General features: G+C 47.8%; 1 protein-coding gene across 2 annotated transcripts in view; it reads left to right on the top strand.

Annotated features, from left to right (window-relative positions):
* The window catches only part of DYNC2I1 (dynein 2 intermediate chain 1), a 49,750-nt gene extending 43,869 nt beyond the window's left edge, over positions 1-5,881 (top strand). For both annotated transcript variants that reach the window (XM_036864147.1, XM_036864146.1), the window contains 4 exons: positions 1,340-1,439; positions 1,581-1,712; positions 3,387-3,610; positions 5,269-5,881. In XM_036864147.1, coding sequence (XP_036720042.1) covers positions 1,340-1,439; positions 1,581-1,712; positions 3,387-3,610; positions 5,269-5,443 — 631 coding nt within the window. In that variant the 3' untranslated portion in view covers positions 5,444-5,881. The remainder of the gene's footprint in view (positions 1-1,339; positions 1,440-1,580; positions 1,713-3,386; positions 3,611-5,268) is intronic.
* The last annotated feature ends 20,968 nt before the right edge of the window (positions 5,882-26,849 follow it).

Genomic DNA, 26,849 nt, shown 5'->3' with positions numbered 1-26,849 from the left:
CCTGCCCCGGGCAGAGGGAGCCCAGAGGCATGAAGATGCCGATGGTTTCAGACCTGCCGGTAGGTTTGCTGTCAAGAGAGGGGTAGAGTCGGCGGCCTGACCCCGAGGCGGGTCCGCTGCGCCGAGGGTTCAGACGGTTCCCTCGAAGGTGACGGGGACTCGTCTCGGAGCTCTACGGAAGGAGGGGTGTGTCTTGTTGCAGTTTAGAGCCGTGAACTTGGCGACAGTGTAGGCTTGGAACAGAGGAGGGGACTCGGGGCCAGCCTCAGGAGCTGTCGTGGGGACGGATGGAGATCAGAGATGAGAGTCTGAACCAGGCGGCACTCGTGGGCACGGAGGGCTGGGCTCAGCAAAGGGCAGGATTGAGCGCACCTGGTGGCCGGCTGGTTCCAGGAACCGGGGAGAGCCTGCCTCTCGCCCGACGTCCAGCTCAGCTGAGGGGCACCGTGCAGCTGAGGACCAGGAGGGAGGAGGGGGCCTGGGGGCGGGAGGGGCGGGACCTGGTCGGCCCAGCATGGAGGTGACCAGGGCAGCGGGCCCTGAGGCAGGGATCTGGGCCGGAGGTAAGAAGAGAGGGGAGAGACTGAGGGGCCAGATCCCCAACCCGGGACTGGGGCAGCGTGGCAGGAGCAGCCCTGGGCCCTGGTTGTTACAATACAAACGCTGTGCAAGGTAAAAAACCAACAACACACTAAATACAGTCTTTTAAAAAAGAGAGGAAAGTGCCAGAATAAGGGTGGAGCTTGAAGTCAGCCTTCAGGCTTTTGGGTGGTGGTGGGGCTGGGAGCTGGCTCCCGTGGGGACCAGGGACGTGTCAGGCCTGCTGGGCAGCGAGCTGGAGCTGACCCCTGCCCGGGACCCTGGGATTCACTGCCCCTCCAGCTGGAGAATCCCAGAAGCCGAGTCGGGGTGTGGTCAGGGGTCCGCAGCTGAGGAGTGAGTGTGGGGCAGACCAGTGCCCAGGGGCTGTCAGCACTGGGACAGCTGCCTACCGGCGGGCACGTCCACAGCCAGGCTCATGGGGAGAGAGTCATGGACACTGCCGTGTGAGGGACACCCACCAGGGTATGAGAGAGAATTGTGCGATCAGAAAGACATTTCTAGAAATGGAACTGTTGTCTCTGAAATTTAAGTCTGTGAATGAAAGAGTGGATTAGACAGTAGAAGAAAGAATGAGTGAGCAAGGGGACGGGCTGAAGGAACTGTCCAGAGCGTGGTAACCGAAGGGAAAAGGAGCTAGAAGCGCATCCAGTGGCAGACGGCAGGTGACGGTGTTAAGTGTCACCTCCACCCTGACAGTTTCAAGACTGCCCATCTGTTCATCTTTGCTGTTTTCCAGCCTTTCCCATAAAGGTTATGAATTTCGGGGGTCCACACGAACACTGAACGTTAAATTTCTGCCTTCAGACCCTAATCGCTTTGTTGTTGGCACAGACATGGTGAGTAATGGTCTAGGTTTCATTCTGTAAGTATCTTTGTTGGAGATAAACTTACTGTTTGCTTTAATCAGAATGTTGATTAAATTGTTTCAAGAAAAAGAGTTTTACCCCGCCTGGTTCCCTCCTTACTCTCCCTTCCAGGGCCTCATCAGCCATGGCACCAGACAAGACGTGAGAGTCTCTCCCAGGTTGTTCAGGCCCCAGCAGCAGGGCGTGAGGCCAGTGAAGGTGAACGTGATTGACTTTTCACCGTTTGGAGAACCGATATTCCTGGTAAGAACGCCTGTGTTTTAAGCACCGATTCTTCTGCAGCGTCTGCTGGGATCTACAGCACTCGGGTCTGGCCTCCTAAGTCCCATCCGTGTGGTCGGCACAGCTCATTCCATGAGGTTGTCGTCTGGATCTTCTTCAGACGTTTTATTCTGACGTAATTTTTGGCTTGTAGAAAAGCTACGAGGACGGCACAAAGCATTGCCCCTTGCCCCCCACCATCCTGAGTGTGCGGTGACACACTTGCCGTGGCCAGGACGCTCCACCGCAGGGGCCGGGTGTTGGTCTCCTGTAGCGCAGGCCCGTCCGAGTCAGTCCTGCTCTCTGCGGGTCTGAGCGCAAGCCCACGACTGTCCCGACAGTGTCCTTCGTGAGCAGCGCCGTGGCCCAGGTTACGCGTCCCGTTCAGTCACTGTGGCTCCTCGCCGCCTTCACCTGGGACTGGCCTCAGCATCGCACAGAGGGCCTGGGCGTCCCCTGTTGAGTCTGGGGACGTCTCCTCACCATCAGATGCGGGCCTTTCCTGACCGTGGGGCCCCTCCTTCCCTGCCTGATCAGCCGGGGCTGGTGGAAGACGCACAGACACTGAGCTGCTGCTGCTTCTCACCCCCGTGTTGGTCGCCAGGCCGGTTCTGTCGCCCTGTCGTTAATTCCATGGGCGCTGTTGCCGGTCGGAAGACTGCCTTTCCTCCTTCGTGTGTATTTCTTGTCTAAACGTGGACACGAGGCTTTTCACTGTCCTCAGTGCGTCTCAGATTCGCTGCCTGCATTTATGCCGCTGCTCAGATGGTCCCCCCGGGGGAAGGGGTCCCTGGAGGTGGTTCTGACATCGTTCCGGGAGCCCCTCTTTGCTTTCTGGCACAGGAACCCTCGAGATCAGCCATTTCTCCAAGGAGTCCTGGCTCCTGTTAGGAGAAAAATACCTAGAAACCAAGACCTGGGCAGTCAGAAGTGCTTGTGTACAGGACACGACCTCGAGATCTCCTCTGGTCTCCATCTACTCACCACCCACCTGGCGTCGCACGCACACGCTAGTCCCGGGCTGGCCCAGGGTCCCCTCCACCCTCCCAGCAGTGGGCACCTGGCTCTATTATGCATAAATCTGTTCATTTACTTTAGAAGCTTTCGTGATTGCTATATCTTGCCTCTGCTTTTTTTGAAAGATTAAATATGTGAAGAATTAAATATATTGAGTAAAAAGGAATTAAATTTCCTTTTCCTAGGCTAAAAATTTAGTCTTTTACTAGGCCAGCTGAGTTTTGTTTTATGGAAATTTCAATCCAAAAGGAATATAAAGCCATATTATATGTGCAAATGTATGTGATTTTTTAAAAAAAGACGTCAGTCTTGCCAATCTTAATGTCCTATGCTTGAATCAGCAGTATTCAGCTTTGTTAAAAATAAACACCTATTTATATGTTCACTGAATTCACCGATTATTAGCCCTTTTGGGGAGGGGCAGGGGGTACAAAGTGTATCAGAATCTCCAAACGCTCACCTTTGTGATTTGTGAGGACAAGATTTCGTGTTACGATTTTATGTTTGGAAAACAAAATATAAACCAAATATTTTTGCTGTACAACAAAAAAAGCTTGACGTTCTGAAAATTTTCCTTGGCTACTGAGCTTGAGTGAAAAAGAGAAAAGAACTGTGATAATGTTTCCGCGCCTCCCCCAGGCCGGCTGTTCTGACGGGAGCGTCAGGCTGCACCAGCTGACGGCCGAGCAGCCGCTCCTGCAGTGGGACAAGAGCACCGACGGCCGCGCCGTCACTGGCCTGCAGTGGTCCTCCACAAGACCGGCTGTGTTCCTGGTCCAGGACGACACATCCTGTGTGTATATTTGGGACCTCCTGGAGAGCGATTTGGGTCCTGTCGCCAAACAGCCCGTCTATCCGGACAGGTGAGTCTGATGAAACTCAGGATGAGCCCTCCTAGGTGATTTTTGCAGAAGCATCACTGATGGTCTTTCTTACTTGATTTATGTGTAAGGCCACTACACTTTAAAGTATGGTTATTTATATTTAAATTTAAATATTAGTTTTATATTTATATATTTGAGTTAGATCTTAAAAAACCACTTTAAAGTGTGTTTATTTCATATTTAGTCCAAAATAGTCTAAGGATCAAAGAATTACATTATCTATCATTTATTTATTTATTTATATTGAGGTAAAATTGATGTAAAACATATTGGTTTCAGGTGCACAACATAATGATGCGAAGTTTGTATATATTGTCAAATGATACGTCTGTCACCTTACATAGTTCCAGAAGTTTTTTCTTGTGATGAGAAGTTTTAATATTTACTCTCATCAACTTTGAAATATGCAACACAGTGATATTAACCATAGTTGCCATGTGTACACTATATCCCACGGCTTGTTCATTTTATAACTGGAAGCTTGTACCCTTCGCCCATTTGGTCCACGCCCCACCCCCTTCCTTTGGCAACCACCAGTCTGTTCTCTGTCTGTGAGCCTGTTTTGTGTGTGTGTGTGTGCAGGGTGGAGGTGGGGTTTCACACAGAAGTGAGATCACGCAGTGTTTGTCCTTCTCTGTCTAACTTATTTCACTCAGCATAATGCACTCAAGGTCCATCCATGTTGTCACAAATGGATTCCCTTTTTCATGGCTGAATAATATTCCACATGTATACGGATATATATATATATATATATATATATATATATATATATATATATATACACACACACACACACACATACACACATACACACACACATATATATAAAACATATTCTTTATCCATTCATCCCTTGATGGACACTTAGGTTGTTTCCATGTCTTGGCTCTTGTGAATAATGCTGCAGTGGACATGGGAGTGCAGATATCTCTTCGAGATAGTGGCTTCATTTTCTTAGGATAAATACCCAGGAGTGGAATTGCTAGATTGTATGGTAGTTCTATTTTTAATTCTTGAGAAACCTCCACACTGTTCTCCATTGTGTCTGCACCAATTTACATTCCCACCAACAGTACAGGAGGGTTCCCTTTTCTCCACACCCTCTCCAGCATTTGTTATTTCTTATCCTTTTGATGATGGCCATTCTGCCAGGTGTGAGGTGATAGCTCATTGTGGTTTTGATTTGCATTTCCCTGGTGATTAATGATGTTGAGCATCTTTTCACTTGTCTGTTGGCCATCTGTGTGTCTTCTTTGGAAAAATTTCTATTTAGATCTTTTGCCCATTTTGTAATTGGATTGCTTGGTTTTTTGCTATTGAGTTGTATGAGATCTTTATGTTTTGGTTATTAACCCCCTAACAGATGTATGATTGGCAAGTATTTTCTCCCATTCTGTAGGTTGCCCTTTCATTTTGTTTCTGGTTTCTTTTGCTGTGCAGAAGCTGCTTAGTAGTCCCACCTGTTTGCTTCTGTTGCCTTTGCTTTTGGAGTCAGATCCAACAAAATCATCCCCAGACTGATGTCAAGGAGCTTACCCCCTATGTTTTCAGCGTTTCTCTTCCTCCTGCACCCCCCTGGGAAGGTGGGTAATTGGGAGACTCAGGATCACACGGCGTGTGCTTCTCGATTTCAGACTGGTGGCCATGACTGTCGTGGGTGAAGCAGAGAGGACCCGCAGTGGCTTCCTGGCCCTGGTGCTGGCCAGAGCCTCAGGCGACGTGGATGTCCAGTACCTGCGGCGGGAGTGGGTGGCCCCGGTGGGCGACGAGCTGCAGAGGCTGCGGCTGCTGCTGCGGGAAGCCCTGTAGGTGGTGGGACGCCGCGAGGAAGCCGTGCAGTGACCCCGATGTTACAGCTGATGGGTGTACATTCGTGTAGATAGAAGGCGTGTGTCTGTCCAGAGTTCATTTTTCAAGAATGTCACTTCAGTATGCCATAAATAAATTACTATTTTTGAATGGAAACAGCATTTTAGTGTATACTGAACTTCAAAGGCAACAGAGAGCCAGGTAGGATGCTCTTTTCCAAGAATATTTCTGATTTTCAGAGCAGCTTTAAAACATTGTAACATTTATTACTAGATTTTTAAACAATCCAAATAAAAATGTATTTAATGAACAGTTTTCTTAGTCATACATAAAATGACATATTCACAGGTTTAAATTAAAGGACTGACTCTGCTGAAATGACCTCCCACCTGTGTTTCTTTAATACTCTGTTGGACTTCTGCTGGTAACGTTGGGATGTCTGTTCAGACACATTTGCACTATGCTTTATTATTAAAAATTAGTTTTGTGTAAAGATGATGCAAATATATAAATTCTCTTAATTGTACAGTTATAGGGATTTAAGGGCAGGAGAATTCTGGGGTGATGGCCTTTGCCTACACCCAGTGTCACTGACACAGTGACAGGTGAGCGTTCAGTGGGGGGCAGGTTGGTTCTCTCTGGGCCACATGTGGCTGCTGCTTCGCCAGCGATGGGGCAGTTTCACCCCAGAACTGGGACCAGGCAGGGAATAGTCAGGCTCCTGGGGCCTGGGGCACCCTCAGCAGGCCAGCACCCGGCGCCGGTCACCGAGTTTCTCATGAATCCCTAAACTTCCCATCGTCCTCTTAGGATGCTGTGCCCTGCCTGCCCTGCTGCCCAGATCCCGCCAAGGACCAGGACCCGGGGGACGCGACCTGCGGGCTGAGAGGTGTCGGGCCCTGACCGCCCACCGTGGGGTCCACGCGGGCCCCCTGTGCTCGCCTCCTGCCCCACTGGAGCCCGGCGCCCGGCACGCATCGTGTCCAGCGCCGCGGGGGGAAGAGGGCTCGGACGGTGTCGGGGGTCCGGGCGCTCACCTGGATGGTGTCCAGTGGGTGCCTCCCGTGGGTGACCTTCGTGGGAGCCCCTCGTGGCCGCTCCCCACCCCAGCGGCTCCCTGGGGGGTTTCTCGCGGGTCCAGTCCGGGGTCCCCTCCGCCCAGGTTTGGGCTCCGTCCTCGGGACACGCGGACCAGCCCGCCGAGGCCTTTGCTCCTTCCGCGCAACCGGTCCCGGGAAACAGCAAACGAGAGTGTCGTGTCGTGTCGTGTCGTGTCGTGTCAATTCCCAGGGAACCAACAGAGTCTGAAACGAGTGGAAGTGAACAGTGCAAAGCGGAGGCCAGAGAGGGCGACCCCCGTGCAGGCGACGCTGCCCAGCCCCACATCCAGCTCCCCGCCCCCCTCCCCCCAGAGACCGGGACCTGGTCGCGTGGACCGCCACACGGGACCCGCCCCCCCGGAGCCCCGGACTCGGCTCCACTGCCCGGGTCAGCAGCGGCCTCCCGCAAGGCCAGCTCCACTGGGCTGAGCCGAACTGACCGGAACCTCTAAATCCATCGGGATTATTTAATTTATGTACAGTGGTTAGAGTAGAAGAATTCTCTTAAATATGATGGTACCATCTTAAAATTATAAAATGAGATATTACCGGTTTTTTTTTAATTGGAGTAAAATTGCTTTACAATGTTGTGTTAGTTTCTGCTGTACAATGAAGTGAATCAGCTATACGTCTACACATATCCCCTCCCTCTTGCACCTCCCTCCCCCCCTTTCCGCCCCATGTAGGTCATCACAGAGCACTGAGCTGAGCTCCCTGTGCTATACAGCAGGTTCCCGCTAGCTACCTATTTTACACATGGTAGTGTGTATATGTCAATCCTGAAGTCCCAATTCATCCCACCCTCCCCTTCCCCCGCTGTGTCCACATGTCCGTTCTCTACGTCTACATCTCTATTCCTGCCCCACAAATAGGTTCATCTGTACCATTTTTCTAGATTCCACATATATGCATTAATATACGGTATTTGTTTTTCTCTTTCTGGCTTACTTCACTCTGTATGACAGTCTCTAGGTCCATCCACATCTCTACTGATGACCCAATTTCATTCCTCTTTATGTCTGAGTAATATTCCATTGTATATATGTACCACATCTTCTTTATCCATTTATCTGTCGTTAGACATTTAGGTTGTTTCCATGTCCTGACTATTGTAAATAGTGCTGAAATGAAGATTGGGGTACATGTGTCCTTTTGAATTATGGTTTTCTCAGGGTATATGCCCAGTAGTGGGATTGCTGGGTCATATGGTGGTTCTATTTTTAGTTTTTTAAGGAACCTCCATACTGTTCTCCATAGTGACTGTATCAGTTTACATTCCCACCAACAGTGCAAAAGGGTTCCCTTTTCTCCACACCCTCTCCAGCATTTATTGTTTGTAGATTTTTTTGATGATGGCCATTCTGACTGATGTGAGGTGATACCTCATTGTCGTTTTGATTTGCATTTCTCTAATGATTAATGATGTTGAGCATCTTTTCATGTGCCTCTTGGCCATCTGTATGTCTTCTTTGGAGAAATGTCTATTTAGGTCTTCCACCCATTTTTTAATTGGGTTGTTTGTTTTTTTCATATTGAGCTCATGAGTTGTTTGTATATTTTGGAGATTAATCCTTTGTCCATTGCTTCATTTGCAAATGTTTTCTCCCATTCTGACGGTTGTCTTTTCGTCTTGTTTATGGTTTCCTTTGCTGTGCAAAAGCTTTTAAGTTTCATTAGGTCCCATTTGTTTATTTTTGTTTTTATTTTCATTACTCTAGGAGGTGGGTCAAAAAAGATCTTGCTGCGGTTTATGTCAAAGAGTGTTTTTCCTATGATTTCCTCTAAGAGTTTTATAGTGTCCGGTCTTACATTTAAGTCTTTAATCCATTTGGAGTTTATTTTTGTGTATGGTGTTAGGGAGTGTTCTAATTTCATTCTTGTACATGTAGCTGTTCAGCTTTCCCAGAACCACTTATTGAAGAGGCTGTCTTTGCTCCATTGTATGTTCTTGCCTCCTTTGTCATAGATTAGTTGACCATAGGTGCGTTGGTTTATCTCTGGGCTTTCTATCCTGTACCATTGATCTATATTTCTGTTTTTGTGACAATACCATAATGTCTTGATTACTGTAGCTTTGTAGTGTAGTTTGCAGTCAGGGAGCCTGATTCCTCCAGCTCTGTTTTTCTTTCTCAAGATTGCTTTGGCTATTCAGGGTCTTTTGTGTCTCCATACAAATTTTAAGATTTTTTGTTCCAATTCTGTGAAGAATGCCATTGGTAGTTTGATAAGGATTGCACTGAATCTGTAGATTGCTTTGGGTAGTATAGTCATTTTCACAATATTGATTCTTCCAATCCAAGAACATGGTATAATATATTTCTCCATCTGTTTATGTCATCTTTGATTTCTGTCATCAGTGTTTTATAGTTTTCTAAGTACAAGTCTTTTACCTCCTTAGGTAGGTTTATTCCTAGGTATTTTATTCGTTTTGTTGTGATGGTAAATGGGATTGTTTCCTTGATTTCTCTTTCTGATTTTTCATTGTTAGTGTATAGGAATGCAAGAGATTTCTGTGCATTAATTTTGTATCCTGCAACCTTACCAAATTTATTGATTAGTTCTAGTAGTTTTCTGGTGGCATCTTTAGGATTTTCTATGTATAGTATCATTTCATCTGCAGTGATAGTTTTACTTCTTCTTTTCCAATTTGCATTCCCTTTATTTCTTTTTCTGCTGATTGCTGTGGCTAGAACTTCCAAAACTTTGAATAAGAGTAGTGAGAGTGGACATCCTTGTCTTGTTCCTGATCTTAGTGGAAATGCTTTCAGTTTTTCAACATTGAGTTTGATGTTTGCTGTGGGTTTGTCGTATATGGCCTTTATTATGTTGAGGTAGGTTTCCTCTATGCCCATTTTCTGGAGAGAGTTTTTATCATAAATGGGTGTTGAATTTTGTCAAAAGCTTTTTCTGCAGCTATTGAGATGATCATATGATTTTTATTCCTTAATTTGTTAATATGGTGTTTCACATTGATTGATTTGTATATATTGAAGAATCCTTGCATTCCTGGGATAAATCCCACTTGATCATGGTGTATGATCCTTTTAATGTGTTGTTGGATTCTGTTTGCTAGTATTTTGTTGAGGATTTTTGCATCTATGTTCATCAGTGATATTGGTCCATAATTTTCTTTTTTGTGACATCTTTGTCTGGTTTTGGTATCAGAGTGATGGTCACTTTGTAGAACGAATTTTGAAGTGTTCCTCCGTCTGCAATTTTTTGGAAGAGTTTGAGAAGGATCGGTATTGTCTCTAAATGTTTGATAGAATTTGAATGTGAATGTGAAGTCATCTGGTCCTGGACTTTTGTTTATTGGAAGATTTTAAATTGCAGTTTCAATTTCATTACTTGTGATAAATCTGTTTATATTTTCTAATTCTTCCTGGTTCAGTCTTGGAAAATTGTACCTTCCCAAGAATATTGGCATATAGTTGTTTGTAGTAGTCTCTTATAATCCTATGTATTTCTGCGGTGTCAGTTGTGATTTCTCTTTTTTCATTTCTAATTTTACTGATTTGTGTCCTCTCTCTTTCTTTCTTGATGAGTCTGGCTAAAGGTTTATCAATTTTGTTTATCTTCTCAAAGAACCAAGTTTTAGTTTTATTGATCTTTGCTATTGTTTTCTTCATTTCTATTTCATTTATTTCTGCTCTGATATTTATGATTTCTTTCCTTCTACTGACTGGGTTTTCTTTGTTTCTTGTTCTCTAGTTGCTTTAGGTGTAAGGTTAGATTGTTTGAGATTTTTCTTGTTTCTTGAGGTGAGATTGAATTGCTATAAGCTTCCCTCTTAGAACTGCTTTTGCTGCATCCCATAGGTTTTGGGTCGTCGTGTTTTTGTTGTCATTTGTTTCTATGTATTTTTTTTTAAATTTCTTCTTTGATTTCTTCAGTGATACCTTGGTTATTTAGTAGTGCACTCTTTAGCCTCCATGTATTTGTGTTTTTTACAGTTTTTTTCCTGTAATTGATTTCCAATCTCATAGCATTGTGATCAGAAAAGATGCTTGATACAATTTTAATTCTCTTAAAATTTCTGAGGCTTGATTTGTGACCCAAGATGTGATCTGTCCTCGAGAATGTTCCATGGGCACTTGAGAAGAAAGTGTATTCTGCCACTTTTGGGTGGAATGTCCTATAAATATCAACTAAATCTATCTGGTCTGTTGTGTCATTTAAAGCTTGTGTTTCCTTATTTATTTTCTATTTGGATGATCTGTCCATTGGTGTAAGTGGGGTGTTAAAGTCCCCTACTGTTATTGTGTTACTGTCAATTTCCCCTTTTATAGCTGTTAGCCTTTGCCTTATGTATTGAGGTGCTCCTATGTCTGGTGTGTAAGTATTTATAATTATTATATCTTCTTTTTGGATTGATCCCTTGATCATTACATAATGTCCTTCCTTATCTCTTGTAACAGTCTTTATTTTAAAGTCTATTTTATCTGATAGGAGTATTGCTACTCCATCTTTCTTTTGATTTCCATTTGCATGGAATATCTTTTTCCATCCCTTCACTTTCAGTCTGTATGTGTCCCTAGGTCTGAAGTGGGTCTCTTGTAGACAGCATATATATGGGTCTTGTTTTTGTATCCATTCAGCCAGTCTGTGTCTTTTGGTTGGAGCATTTAATCCATTTACATTGAACGTGATTATCAATATGTACGTTCCTATTACCATTTTCTTAATTGTTTTGGGCTTGTTTTTGTGGGTCTTTTTCTTCTCTTGTGTTTCCTGCCTAGAGAATTTTCTTTAGCATTTGTTGTAATGCTAAAGGTTTGGTGGTTCTGAATTCTGTTAGCTTTTGCTTGTCTGTAAAGCTTTTGATCTCTCCATCGAATCTAAATGAGAGCCTTGCTGGGTAATTTTGGTTGTACGTTTTTCTCTTTCATCACTTTAAGTATATCCTGCCACTCCCTTCTAGCCTGCAGTTTCTGCTGAAAAATCAGCTGATAACCTGATGGGGATTCCTTTGTATGTTATTTTTTGCTTTTACCTTGCTGCTTTTAGTATTTTTTTTTTGAATTTAATTTTTGTTAGTTTGATTAATATGTGTCTTGTGTTTCTCCTAGTGTTTCTCCTGTATGGGACTCCCTGTGCTTCCTGGACTTGGGTGACTATTTCCTTTCCCATGTTAGGGAAGTTTTCCACTATAATCTCTTCAAATCTCTTTCTTTTTCTCTTCTTCTTCTGGGACCCCTATAATTCAAATGTTGGTGCATTTAGTGTTGTCCCAGAGGTCTCTGAGATTGTCTTCAATTGTTTTCATTCTTTTTTCTTTATTCTGCTCCTCAACAGTTATTTCCACCATTCTGTCTTCCAGCTCACTTATTCATTCTTCTGCCTCAGTTATTCTGTTATTTATTCCTTCTGGTATATTTTTCATCTCAGTTATTGTGTTATTTATCTCTGTTTGTTTGTTCTTTAGTTCTTCTAGATCTTTGTTAAACATTTCTTATATTTTCTCAATCTGTGCCTGCATTCTATTTCCGAGATTCTGGATCACCTTTACTGTCATTACTCTGAATTCTTTTTCAGGTAGGTTGCCTATTTCCTCTTCATTTATTTGGTCTTGTAGGTTTTTACCTTGTTCCTTCATCTGTGACATATTTTTTTGTCACCTTATTTATTTATTTATTTACTTTGATGGGTGGGATTGTGTTCCTATTTTACTGGTTGTTTGGCCTGAGGGGTCCAGCACTGGAGTTTGTAGGCTGTTGGGTAGAGCTGGGTCTTGGTGCCGAAATGAGGACCTCTGGGAGATCTGACTCTGGTGAATATTCCCTGGGGTCTGAGGTTCTCTGTTAGTCCAGTGATTTGGACTCGGACCTCCCACCACAGGAGCTCTGACCCGAATCCTGGCTCATGAACCAAGATCCTGCAAGCCATGTGGGGCAGGAAAAAAAAAAAAGGAGAAAAAAGAAAAAAAGGAGCAGAACAATAACAAAGAGTAAAAAATAAAATTAGATTAGAAAACTAAGAGATATGTTAGAAAGAATTTAAAAAATAAGAATATAGATGAAACAACAACCAGAAGATAAAACAGACCTACAGTAGTAAAGAAGAAGAGAAAAAAAAAAAGCTGGACAAGGCCTTGGCTGTGGGGGCGGGGCTTAGGAAGGGGTGGGGTTTAGGTGGTGGGTGGGGCCTATGCTTAGGACCCACAGGGCGGGAAAAGGCTCTAGGGGGGTGAGGGGTGTGGCTTAGGTGCAGCAGGAGGGGCTGCAGCAGAAGGGGCCCAGGTGTGCCTCTGGCCCTGGAGGGCAGAGGACCAGGTCCAGGACCCCAGCAGGCTCACTGGGCCTGAGTGGGTGGGGGAAATGCTAGGCACATTCCCCCATTCTCTGATCCTAGAGGGTCCCTCCCCATTGGCCTCTCTTCTTCTTCTCCTCCCTCCCTCCCTCCCATGCCCCTAGGACCCATGAGGCTGGAGGGGGCCCTGGAGAATGGAGGACCAGGCTGGGAGCCCAGCAGGCTTCCTGGGGCCCAAGTGGGTGGGGGGAAATGCCTGCCATGCCTCCCCTGATCCTCTGGTCCTGGAGGGTCCCCCCACCACCATCTGCCTCTCCTTGTCTTCCCCCCTCCTCCCTCCCTCTCTCCCAGCCCTTAGGACCCACAAGGCTGGAGGGGGCCCCGGAGAATGGAGGACCAGGACCAGGAGCCCAGTGGGCAGGGGACCTGCCTGGGAGCCCAGCAGGCCTCCTGGCCTGTTGGGCAGGGGAGACACTAGCTGCGCTCCCCCCGATCCTCCGAGCCCCTGAGGGTCCCTCTAGGCGTGGGAACCCCTCCCCCTCCCAGCCACCCCTCAGGTGCGCTGGTCCTGTCTGGCCTCCACTTCTCCTCCCCCATCAATCCCCCTTCGTCCTATCCGGTCGCTCGAGGGTTCCTCCCACCTCCTTGGGCTTCGAGGTCCCACACTAGTGTCCGGCAGGCACCCTAGTTGTGGGGAGACACAAACTCCGCATCCTCGCCTGCCATCATCGTGACTCCGCCCCCAGTTTTACTTGAATAAAGACGTAACCTATCATGCGTCAAGGATATTATATATTATTTTAAAATTGGGTTTATTTCTGAAATTATAATAAGTAATATGTGCATATTGAAGATAATTGAGAATTGTATTAAAAATATAAGAAAAAGATAATTGTACTTGGACCACCCAGAAGGAAATACTCTTTAGTATTATTACATTTATGTCCAGTGTCTTTTTTTTTTTTTTTCACTTTTTAAACAGCTTTATTGAGATAAAATTCACATACCATACAATTCACCCATTTTGAGTGTGCAGTTTGGGACTTCCCTGGAGGTCCAGTGGGTAAGACTCCATGCTCCCAATGCAGGGGGCTTGGGTTCAATCCCTGGTCGGGGAACTAGATCCTGCATGCACGCAGCAACTAAGAGTTTGCATGCTGCAACTAAAAGATCCCACGTGCTGCAACGAAAGTCCTGCGTGCTGCAACTAAGACCCAGTGCAGCCAAAATAAATAAATATTACAAAAAAATAAAGTGTGCACTTCAATGGCTTTGGGTATTAAAACCACAGGGTTATACAATCACTGCTATCATCCAATTTTAGAACATTTTTATATCTGTGAAAAGAAATCTCGTGTCCTTTAGCAGTCTCTCCCCAATCCTCCCCAGTCCCACCAGCCCTAGGTAAATGCTAATCTACTTTATGTCTCTATAGATTTGTCTATTCTGGACATTTCATATGAATGGAACCATATAATATGTGGTCTTTTATGACTGGCTTCTTTCACTTACATAATAATGTTTGCAAGATTCATCTGTGTATCAGTACTTCATTTCCTTTTATTCCATTGTATGGATCTACCACGTTTTATTTATTCATCACCTGGACATTTGAATTGTTTCCACTTTGGGGCTATTATGCTACTAGGAATATTTGTGTACTAGTTTTTGTGTGGATGCATGTTTTCATTTCACCTGGGTACACACCTCAGAGTGGAATCCTTGCCAACACTTACCATCTGAAGTTTTGATTATAGACATCCCAGTGTGTATGCAGTGGTATCTCACTGTGGTTTTGATTTGCGTGTCCCTAAAGACCAGTGATGTTGAGCATCTTTTCATGTGCTAATTGGTTATTTGTATATTCTCTTTAGAGAAAAGTTTATTCAGATCATTTTCCCATTTTTTAAATTGGACCGTTTATCTTTTAATTGTTGAATAGTAAGTGTTTTTATAAATTTTAGTTATGTCTCTTATCAGATATGTGATTTACAAATATTTTCTCTCATTTTGTGGGTTGTCTTTTCACTTTCTTGATGGTTTACTTTGTAGCACAAGTTTCTAATCTTGATGAAATCCATTTTTTTTTCTTTGTTGCATGTGCTTTTGGTGTCATGTGTAAGAGGTTCTGCCTAACAAGAAATTGCAAAGACTTACTGCTCGGTTTTTTAAACATATTCGAGTTCTAGCTCTTAAATTTAGTTCCTAGGTCCATTTTGGGTTAATTTTTGTACATGGTGTGAGATCGGGGCCCAATATCATTCTTTTGAATGTGGTTATACCATGGTCTTTTTAATGAGATATATACACACACGTGGATGCAGTCAGGATGTGTACGGTAAATCTGTTCATGACATGAAAATTCAACTCCCTGTTCCTTTTCTTTGTTGTTGAAGATGTATTTGGCCCATCCTTGGTGAAGGTCATCCCTCCTCAGCAGCCCCCAGTGTGCAAGGCCCAGAGAGAGCACCTGCCCTCTTCTTATATCTTTAGACATCTTCCTCTCTCCTCGAGAGAAAGTTAATAGTTCTGTGTTGCTACACCAAGGTCTCCATTCAAGTGGGACATTCAGTTCTTCTAGACTGGTATTTTGGGGTGATTTTAGGAGGTAGAGGTGAGGATGGAAAGTAAGATTTGAAGACATTTCCAAAGGATCCTGTGTTTTTAAATATATATCACAGAGAGGCATATAGAAATGTTACTTTTATTTTCGTAAGAAAAAGAGCCTCAAATAATGCTAGCGGCAGTGTTGTCTTATTTCTTAAATAAAATCACCCGACATACCCGTCCCATAATGCTCAACTCCATTATTTATGAAGGAAACTCCTGGCCCGTTCTCTGCAGTGTCTGCCCTTTGAGCTGTTTTCCACGGGTGTTGATAGTTTGCACAGATCTATTCGCCGTGATCCAGGCTGTGCTTTGCAGTCCAGCGGGCACTGTACTAAGATTTCAGTCTGCAGCCAAAAAACAGAGCCTCTAACAGCCAGCTAATCCGTCCAGATGCAGGAAAAAGTTCCCTTAGTTCCCAAAGGAGTGTGTGTACCATCTACAATTGTAGGGTACGCCCTATAATCCACCACTGTTCAGGAGCATGTGTACTGTCTACAGTTGCAGGGTACGCCCTAAAACCATTTCTGTTCATGAGTGTGTGTAAAGTCTAAGTTGTAGAGCATGTCCCATAACCACTTCCATTCAGGAGCATGTGTACCATCTACAGTTGTAGAGTAGGTCCTATAATCCACTTCCGTTCAGGAGTGTGTGTACCGTCTATAGTTGTAGAGTACATCCTATAATCCACTTCCGTTCAGAAGCGTGTGTACCATCTACAGTTGCAGAGTACGTCCTTTAATCCATTTCCGTTCAGGAGTGTGTGTACCGTCTACAGTGGTAGGGTATGGTCCTGTAATCCACTCCCATTCAGGAGTGTGCCATCCTGCAGGGAAGCTAGAAATGTGTCCACCGAAGGTCAGGGCCTCTCACTCTGGGGCGGGGGCAAAGCCCTACATGGGAACCTTTGGGCAGAAGCCAGCATGGGGTCTCTCAGCGCCCAGAGAAGCGCATGTTCCCTCTGTTTCCTTAGCCTTTGTGCACAAAGCAGATGAGGAGATGGGAAGATGAATGGTGGGGCTCAGAAGACCTGGACCCCCAGCTTCCCTGTCATTGGCCCAGCCAGTTCACTTCTTCAGACCCTACATCCCACTTATGAAATGGGAGTGATGTATGTTTCCTTCTTATCTTGTTGTGGGCGTGAGATTCCACAAGTGTGCTACACCGTGACCTGTGAAGTGCTGGTAGATGTTGGGGTGCTTATTACGCTTGCAGGGTGGCTCCTCGGTTCCCCCTCTGCTCCCAGCCATTGCCACCAGCCTTGAGCCACACGGGGTCACTGGAGACTTTGCAAACACCTGGAGTGGAGTCCGTGACCACCAACAGCCCAGGGGCTGACACCACATCCCCTGCACCCCACGGCCTGCGGTCACTAACCTCATCCCAGGGGGAAAGGAAACAACACCTGTGCACGTTTTGAACAGACACTGTATGTGGCAACTCAGATGCCAGGGACACCTCCCTGCCCCCGGGGTTTCCAGTAAGATGGACTGTTCCGAACCCCTGCTGCCGTACTCGCCAACCATCCCCTCCGCTTCCGTGCGTCCCCGGGGGCCCCTCTGTCTGCTGCGGAAGCGCCTCAGCTCACCGAGTGTCCACTGGGCTGGGAAGCTCGCTCCGCACCCACAGCTGCCCTGAGTTCACTCTGTTGGGCAGCTAGTGATTGAGTAATAATAGGCCCCGAAAGTTTGGGGGCCCTTGGGAGGGGCAGATGGCTCTCCCCCAGCCTCTCTCCTCTGGCTCCTAGCCCCCGTCTGCCCTGTCACCTCACAGAGGTGGAGTCTTCCAGAAAGTCTGGGCTCCCGCAGCCTTGATGAGGGCTGGCTTGCGTTCCCTCTAGAGAGCCCCAACCTCTCCAGAAGAGGAGTTCCGAGTCATTGGCCCTGGGAGCGCTCTTCCCGGTGTCGCACACCTCCCCTCTGAATCCCCTGAACCTGCCTTGGCTGCTGTCTCTGGGAAGTCTCGGCCTCCTTGGCACCCTCAGGATGGAGAGGGTGACGCTGCCTGGGGCTGGGTGTCACCTGCCTGCCGGGGGTCTGTCCTGCAGGTGTGTCCTGCAGGGCCACGCGTTTCTGCAGCTGAACTGGTGGAGGGTCACACGGCTCCTGTCAGCACCCGCCGCCGGCTCCGCCAGCAGCTCAGCGGTCGGGATATGCGTTTTGTGTTACATGAACCTGTCACACTAGCGCTTTTCATTCTGAAAATTTTGTGACATATTCTGAGAGATCAGGAAAATTTTCTTCTCTTTAATTTTATTGTGCAGACGACAGGTAGCCAACTGTATACCCACTTTTTATTTTAACGCATCAGACTGGAGATGTTTTGAGACTACGTATAGTCATAATTAGGGATTAAAATTGCAATTACAGTTACGCTGTGTGTGGTGGGACAGATGTAGGGAGCTGAAGCCCCGACAGGCCGAGGTGCTGGTGCTGGGAGCGTGAGCACGACCCGCCTGATTTCTGGTAACACTGGTTACGAGCTGCATCTTGATTCCAGAAACGTCAAAGCGTAGCAAACACTGTGGCTCAGAAGCACGTCTGTGCCTGTCCTGCCTGAGACGTCGGCGTGGCATCACCTCGCCACTTGCCGACTGGAGATCCAAAACACGGTCACTCTTCCCTCCTCGCTGGGCCTACTTTCTGGCTCCAGGACTGCTGGTCAGTCCTTTTCTTGCCTCGAGTGGCTGCCGGCGTCCCAGGAGCCTGCCCAGATGCCGCTGCCCGCCTCGTCCTGCTCCCATCAGCTCCTTGGCTTCACGCGTCCAGAAAGCTCAGGATAATCTGGGGTGGGTGACATGTATGTGTCTAAATCCCACCCCCCAAAACCTGTACGGTAACTGCTTCCATCCCCAAAGGCCTCTCCGCCTCTTGTAAAAGCATTTACGCATAAAATTCTTCCTGCAGCTCTTGCCACACTAAGGGCGCTCCTCCCCTACCTCCGGGCTTGTCCTGGTGATCGGAGCCTTTCCTGCTGAATCCTGGGGGGCCCGGCCTTCAGGGGGTGTCCCCGGCATGAAATCCGAGGCACTGAACACACAGCGTAGATGATCCAAGCTTTCTTCTGACTCTAAAAGCCTGTGGTTTACGACTGTTTAGACCACTCACGAGACCAACATCCTGTGGGCCCAGGAGAAGCCAGTCCGCGTGCTTTGCGACGCGTTGGAGCACCTGAGGGAGATACACTGAAGATGAACTAAACCCCTTCCTCCGTGGGAGATCCCGACCGGGCTCCTCCACGCAAGACGGGTCTGTGTGTTTCCGGACCACAGGCCACCCTGGGCAGAGGCCGGGAGCCTCTCGCTGAGGGGCCCAGTCCTGCCGGGCAGAGAGCCAGGCCTTTCCCAGAACGGACACGGCGCCCTGGGGTCTGCAAGTGGCCTCTCTCTCACTGGACCTTCACACGGACCGTGCCCCTTACCTTCCTGTTTGCTAAAGGAGGGACCCCCAGCAAGCGCGTCCGCAGCTGCCTCAGACTGAAGCGAAGGAGAGAGACGTGTTGATGAGCGCACAGGTGACTCAGGCTCTGCTCAGGACCCGTCCGCCCCTTGGCGGTGGCTGCGGTTCCCCGGGGCCCAGCTCCGCACTGGCCGAGGCGGCGTGCGTGTCCCTCCCAACACTCCAAGGCTGGCACATGCCCCAGCTTTGTCTCAGTCATCCAGAGAGCGAGCAGGACCTGGTCTCCATGGCGACGGGCCCGGAGGCCTTAGATTCGGGGCAGTTTCATAAACACCCTGAAGAGGGCCCAAGAGGAAAAGCAAAACTTAGAGGAAGGCGCCGCCAGGAATCTGGCCAGCAGGCTCTTCCCAAACACCACAGGCAGAACCTTCTGCATTTAGATTGCTTCTAATTTAGGTGCAAAGCAGCGCTGAAGGAACTGCAGGGTTTTTAGACTGGAATTCCTGTGAAGACCTCTCCCAGTGGCGGTCCTTAGAGTTTAGCGCCGTTGAGGGCGGGAAGGGGGTGACGAGGGTGCGAGAAATCCTGTCCTTCCCTCCGTCTGCACAGTGACAATGGAAGTAAATGAGTAGTGGCTGTCGCTATTTAATGTCATAATTTTTTCTGGTTAACCAACATTCTTGTTCCGCTGTTTTGCAATAAACTGTGTGTGGAAATGGATTCTCTTCCCCCTGCAGAGTTTACAGAAGCCCTGATCTATGATCCGTAGGTTCTTTGAGGGCTGTCATGGGAATTCCCAAAAGTCTGGGTAACAGGTTTTGCACGAAAGTTGCTCAGTGAGAATGAATCTCTAAGATTACTTGGTTCTATTAATGATTTTTTAGCCGATTTTCCTCATTTTCCTTCTCAGTGTTACATGTCGTCGTGTAGGATAACCTCATCTCATCAGACTCAACTTCTGTGTTTTCTGAAAGGTTCTTTTACCTTGTCTGTCCAATTCCAAATAACTGGATGACTGAAGTTTAACTTTTTAGGTGTTTTTTTTCTTTATCAAGGTTAGAGCCTCTTTTCTTCTGAGTTAATCATGCATTTATTTATACGCAAATAATCTGGGATTTATGAATGGATATTATTCCAAACCTCCTTTAAATTTGTTGTTTGGGCTTTCAAATCCCTTTCTTCAGCGCTGTAAGTGGTGATTTCGTTTCCAACTCAGCCCATTGTATTATGTAGAAGGATGAAGAACCAGCTGTTTCAAAGGGGAAGATCCCACAGCCCAGAGGCTCCTGGGAGGTGGAGGAGGAGGAGGGGTCACCTGCAGAAATGAAGGTTTGGGAGGAGGAGCCTGGAAGCGAGTGGGAGGACGGTTAAGTGGAACCAAGCTGCCCCAAGCTCACGCCTGTGCCTGTTGATTCCTGGAGCTGCTTTCCCTCTTGGTTTCAGCCACCGATCCTTTGCCGTCCCCTGAGGGAGGCGAATCCCAGGTCCTCTCACCTCAGGAGGGGCCAGGGTTTGCGCTTAGAAACAACCTGAAACACACAAGGAATGAAAAGGCCGTGAGGTCAAGGGCCTAGGTTCCAAGAAGACCCCCGAGGGGCTCCCGCTGCCCGTTGGGACCGAGACTCTCCATGCCCGCCCCGTCCAGCTTCCAGAGTGCGGCCCCTTAGGACGGCTGTTCACACCCAGCTGGCTGTGACCGGTCACCCCAAAGCCACAGACTGGCCTCCTGGGGCTGCTGCCCTCCCTGCTGGCAGTGGTGAGGAGGGACCCCAGCGGCAGGAGAGTGGCCCTTCCCGGGTTCCAATGACTGTCTCTTTGGACACGGTTGGGAAATCCGTATCTCTGAAGGGGATGCGGCTTTTGAAGTGCGTTGGGGTGCATTTGGCATCTGGCCTGGTGAATACGGTGAGTGTTCGGTCAGCTCGCGGGGCTTCCAACCGTGAGCCTGACCCCCGTAGAGGCAGTTTCACCCCGGCCTAGACATGCTCGGATCCCGATCTGTGAAATCAGGTCACTGGCTGTCCACACCTGACTTCCTTTTTTTTAAAAAAAATATTTATTTATGTATTTATTTTGCAGCTCTGGGTCTTAGTTGCTGCACACAGGCTTTTCAATCTTCGTTGCGGCATGCAGGTTCTTTTCGTTGCGGCATGCGGCATCTTTAGTGCGGCATGGGAACGCAGTTGCAGCATGCGGGATCTAGTTCCCTGAGCAGGAATTGAACCTGGGCCCCCTGCGTTGGGAGTGCAGAGTCTTAGCCACTGGACCACCAGGGAAGTCCCCTCACCTGACTTCTTGAGGGAAGTCACCTTACCTCTCTGCCCAGTGCATGTCCCTGTCTGCCGTCCCCGGCCGCCATCCCCAGCCTGGAAGACCCCCGGGGCAGATCCCCCGGCTCTCAGACTTCAAACGCAGGAGGGAAGGGAACAAAAGGCCAAGACTGTGTTTGTGCTTAAATTAGGGCCTGGTAGCACGTCAGGCCAGCCTTTCTGGTCACTAATACCAGCCTCTGTCGTCACAGGCACCCTGGGCCCTAAAAGAGGCCATGCTCAGGTGACGTCCACGCCATGTGTCGACCGAGGGGACATTGGAGCAGTGGCTCCGTGGGCTGCCGGGCAGCTTGGTATAATTAGCAGTGTGTGAAGCACCTGCCTGGCGAGTGCACATTCCAGATCCTGGGGTCCCCGAGGACCCCAATCAGTCACACTGCTGACCGTGCCAAGATGTTCTGGTCACTTACGAGCCAGCTCCAACACCCTGCCCAGAGGTGCATGTGTGTGCACGTGTGTGCATGTGCATGTGCACGTGTGTGCGCATGCCTGTGCCTTGCTGGGGTTCCCAGAGCCCTTTGTCTCCCGCTCGTGGGCAGAGCTAGACTCTTCGTGTGCTCCAACATAGTGACCACTGAACGACTGGTTTTCTGGATAAGAGTTTCTCTTAGATAATCTGGCCCTTGAGCAGGTTCTGTCTAGACAGCTTTGGGGGAAGTGACCGACCTTCTTGCCTGGGTTTAACCGCTTTTCTCATGTTTGAACCCTGCTTGGTTCCAAGGACTTTCATGGTTCCCTTTGTATGGATTTGTACACGTGGACGTGTGTGTGTGTGTGTGTGTGTGTCTTATCTGAGGTCGGCTGCTGGGCAAGGCCCAGAGTAGTACCTTCATTATGGGGCATCCTGACGAGCCTCCCCCGACCCGGGTTTCTTTCTGACACCAACGACACACAAACTGCTCCTGTCACCTTCCTAAAATATAACAGACCTGAGGGAAGTAGCAGCGTGATTGCTTTGGCCTGTTTTCTGTCTTGTTGCAACACTCGGTTCTCGTAGGAAGGATGGATGTAAATGGCGTTTAGACAGTGCACTGGTGTCTGCTCTCAGGCATGGGGGCTCGTCCTGGTCTGGCTGTGCTCCTGTCCCCTCTGCACGGAGGATGTGATGACGCACCCCCCGCGTGGAGCTGACGGGCAAGTTTAATGAAGTAATTCACCTTCCACGTGGGGCGTTTAGCACGGTTCCTGGCATGTGGTAAGAACTGAATAAATGTGAGCCTTATTCTGAGTCAGTTCTGAAGGACAGCTGAGTGCGTGGGTAAGTGATAGTTGAGTAACATGGGTAAGTGATGGTTGAGTATGGTTACTTACTGTGAAAAAATGAAAGTCGGGATCCCCTGGCATGTTCTGGCTTGGGGTCGTGCATGAGAAATCTGCTTATTAGTCAAAAAGAATCCAGAGTTTGGGTGTTGCCACAGCAACAGAAGAGCAAACACTGACCCAGAAATGGGGGAAAGTCTAAGATAAATTTGTCCTTTAAAGGCACCTCTGCTGGCCTCCTGGGGAGGGGGAGCTGTCATCTGGGGAGGTTTCTTGTTGGCTCCTCTGGATGGACCCTCACCATCTTTAGCAGGTGTCATCGAATATTCTTTTCTTCAACACTTGCTTTAAGTAATTTTTATGCACCATTCCTCTCTCGTTCTCTGTCTCTGTCTCTCTCTTTCTGGGGCTCCAACTGCACATCTGTAAACCATGTGATATTGTCCATAGGTCATTTGGGCTTTCTTTCTTTCTTTCTTTCTTTCTTTCTTTCTTTCTTTCTTTCTTTCTTTCTTTCTTTCTTTCTTTCTTTCTTTCTTTCTTTCTTTCTTTCTTTCTTTCTTTTCTTTTCTTCTCTCTCTCTCTTTCTTTCTTTCTCCCTTTCTTTCTTTCTTTCTTTCTTTCTTTCTTTCTTTCTTTCTTTCTTTCTTTCTTTCTTTCTTTCTTTCTTTCTTTCTTTTCTTTCTGGCTGTGTTGGGTCTTCGTTGCTGTGCGCGGGCTTTCTCTAGTTGTGGCGAGTGGGGGCTACTCTTCTTTGAGGTGAGCGGGCTTCTGATTGCGGTGGCTTCTGTTGTTGCAGAGCATGGGCTCTAGGCACGTGGGCTTCAGTAGTTGTGGCGCACGGGCTTAGTTGCTCCGCGGCATGTGGGATCTTCCCGGACCAGGGCTCGAACCCGTGTCCCCTGCATTGGCAGGCAGATTCTTAACTACTGCGCCACCAGGGAAGCCCTTTCTTCATTTATAAATAAATCTTTTTTATTGACCTGTTTTCAAATTCACCAATATTTTATTTTGATATGTTTAATCTAATGTTGATCCCAATCAATGAGTTTTTTATTTTAGACACCATATTTTTCATGCCTAGAATATCGTTTTAGAAAAGTTTCTAAATCTCTTCTGAAATTTCCTGCTCATTGTATCTATCTTTTCCCTGTAGAATCTTTAACACGTTTATCGCAGTTATTTTAAAGCCCCCTTTTACTAGTTAGAATCTCTGAGTCATTGGTGAGTTTCCTATTGACTGACTTTTAATGATAAGTCACATGTTCCTGTTTCTGCAGGAACTTTTGTGTTGTTTACTCGGCATTGTGAGGGACACCTGGAGGCTGGCTTCCCTGAACTTCTCGGGAGAGTGCTGGGCTGTGCTCTGCAGGGTCTTGAACTTGTGGAGGCTGGCTTCACAGCCTGCTGGGACAGATCTATTTTAGTTTCCCCTTGGTTCGAGCACCGCTTGGTCCTCTTTGCTGTAAGGCGTGTTTCTCCCAGGGTTTCAGTGGGGAGTGAGTGCCCAGCCTCCGAGCCTGGGGAGACTTGGACCCACACCCCATGGTCCCCAGTGGAGGTGTTGTCCACTCAGCTCTCCAGGTCTCCAGGGTCCCTTCTCCCCGGCCCCTTGGAGCCCTCCCTGTTGTGCAGTTCAGGGCTCACCAAGGATCTGAGGGAACTAAACTCAGACTTGGGGGCTCCTCATGCTTCTCTCCTCCAGAATCCCCTTGATTTCCATCGGCCTTGGAAGCCCTTTAGACATGGTTCCTTTCATTCTGGCTCTTTCCCGCGCACCGAGGCCCCTCTTTTGGCTGTTTGGAGCCCTGAGACCACAGCGGGAATGGGCCTGAGCTTGCCTCTTCCAGGCCGCCCAGCAGACACGTGAGGGAGGGCGTTCTGGGCCCAGCCGTCCCCGCGGGGCTGCACGTGTCCGTGGCTGTAAGAAGGGCCTGGAGAGGGCAAGGGCCCCACTGAGCCACGATGCAGACCCATGGAATCAGCGAATAAAGCAACGGTTTACGCCACCCACTTTTGGGTGCTGTGCTTGGCAGCAGTGGGTAAGCGATACACCTAGAGAGGGAACGTAGTTCAGTAGATCCTAAGATGCTCATTTGAACGTCTTAACATGTTCAGAGTCATGATGTGTCTTATCATTCATAGCAAGCATGTCATAGTTTATCAGCAGTGATTAGTTGTTCTTTCTTACTTACTTATTACATAAACTGGTCATAGGTTTTCAAACAATGACTTCTTAGAGTCAATGAGATACAATGCGTTTGGAAAAACTGGACTAAAGACCAAGAGCTTGTTGACTGCAGGATTCAGTGCCTCAGTGTGGACAGTGGGACTTCAGGAGGGAGTCCAGGACTCCCGCAATGAAGCAACACGTCGCTGCATGTACACAGGCGTGTGTGGCACTGTGTGTGAGTAATCCATTGGTAAGAGATGAAGGAAAATCCCTTAAACCACCGGACTGTCCCTCATCTTGCCTTCTGATGTCTCAGAGGCAGCGTCTGGGGACTTAGTTCAGGAAGTTGGGATCTACATCATTTCTCGAGGCAGACCCATCAATTACACTGGTTTCTTCACTTCGATGGCCTGAGATGTCAGAGAACTTATTCTGAAAACGTAGTAGTGTAGGAAAAAAAGGCAGGAAATGAAATGGAATTTGAAAGAGGAAGGCAATGCCTTGTTTAGGGCCAAGACAACCATGCATAAATCTCAAAGAGAAAATGCTAATGTTGGTAATTTTGTTGTTAATATTTAAAGTACGCTCCTTCCACTAAGAATAATAGAAACTTCTGTATTAAAAACGGCACCAAACCTTTACCTCAGCCCTGGCTCCTCCTGGCCCTGAGGTGAGGCTTTCCTTTCCGCTGGTGTAAATGCAAACTCTCTCCACGAGGCAAACGTTCACTCTCACTGCGGGAGAAACTAAGATTAGCTGCTGGAAGAGAAATGCCAAATTAAAGGCATTTATATCCCAGATTAGCAGCATATGTTAAAACATGATGTCCCCAGTTAATTTTTCCGCGGCCTGGAAATGATATTTCTAATTTACACAGTAGTTTTTTTAAGCATTGGAGAGTTTTCTGATTATGAGAAGTAAAGTACGTTAGAATTTCAGAATATTAACATTGGAAGGGGAATCTCTTCTACAAAAGCCCCATTTGACTTTCTTGGTGAGAAACCTACCATTTCATTATATAACCAGACTTCTTTACTAAGCTGATTTTTTTCTTTATAATTGTAACTTATTTTTAAAACGGTTTACTATCTGTTTTTCTGTTATAAAAATAATAATTTTATATAATAATTTTTATAACATTATAATTTTTATAATAACTCATGCTCATACGTATAGAAGGTTTAGAACGGCAGAGAGAAGAGAAGAGGCCACAGGAGAGGTGGCCTGACAGCGCTGGGTTCGCAGCTGGGCACGGTGTCCGCTGCGTCCCTCACAGTTCCTCTGGGCTCCTCACAATGGCGCCCCATCGGATCACGTGCACTGATCTGTCTTCACACTTGACACCACAACTTAAACACTTCCCTCTCACTACAAGCTTGCTCTGAACCTTTTCTTTAACAGCCCTACACACTTGTTGGTGCTGTGGGCTGAACGTCTGTGCCCCCAAATTCATATGTTGAAACCAAACCCTCAATGCGATGGTGTCAGGAGGTGGGCCTGGGAGAGGTGATGAGGTCAGGAGGGTGGAGCCCCCATGATGGGCTTAGAGCTCCTATAAGAGGAGATCCCAGCGAGACCCCTGTCCCTTCCCCCCACTCTGTGAGGTTGCATCTGTGAACCAGGAAGAGGCCCACTACACACTGACTCTGCTGGGCCTTGGCCTTGGCCTTCCAGCCTCCAGGACTTGGGAAACGCCTTTCTGTGGCCTGTCACCCACTGTCCTGAGCGGATTCACGCAGGTGGGTCCCACGGTGGCTTGGAGGTCCCTGGGCGGGTGATCATTTCCTTCAACCATGGGGCGTTGTTTTGTGCACATCTAAGGGCGATGATGGCTGTTCTTTCCTGAGCGGTCAGCTACCATTTCACCACTGAGACACTTTTATCTTTTCCTCTGTAGCTTCTCTGTGCTGCAGTCTGAGTGGCCACGAGGCGTGGCATGGGGTCAATGTTCACGGCCCGTGATGCGTCGGTCCCTCCATTGGAACACTTGCTGCTCCCACAGAGCAGGGTTTTCCCCACTTGCCGTGACTCTGGGGGCCCAAGTCACGAGCCCCGCGCGGCACAGCCTCTGTGGGCGAGGCCGGGGTTCCAGCCTGGCCTGTGCGGCTTCAGAGCTGCTCTGTTGGATGTGCCCCTCGGCCCACAGGGTGGTCCATGCCTGGGGGCAGCCCGGCCTCTCTGCCTGGCCCTCCGCAAGGACCCAGGCCACCGTCACCAGCTCAGCGCCTCGTTCCCTCCGAGCTCCAGGTCGCCGGCCGTTTGGGCTGGTCGCGACCCAGAGCGGATGTG

Source organism: Balaenoptera musculus, chromosome 9 (assembly GCF_009873245.2).
Source record: "Balaenoptera musculus isolate JJ_BM4_2016_0621 chromosome 9, mBalMus1.pri.v3, whole genome shotgun sequence".
Lineage (NCBI taxonomy): Eukaryota > Metazoa > Chordata > Mammalia > Artiodactyla > Balaenopteridae > Balaenoptera > Balaenoptera musculus.
Note: the sequence above shows the minus strand (reverse complement) of the source record. Positions and strands in the feature narration are given on the sequence as shown.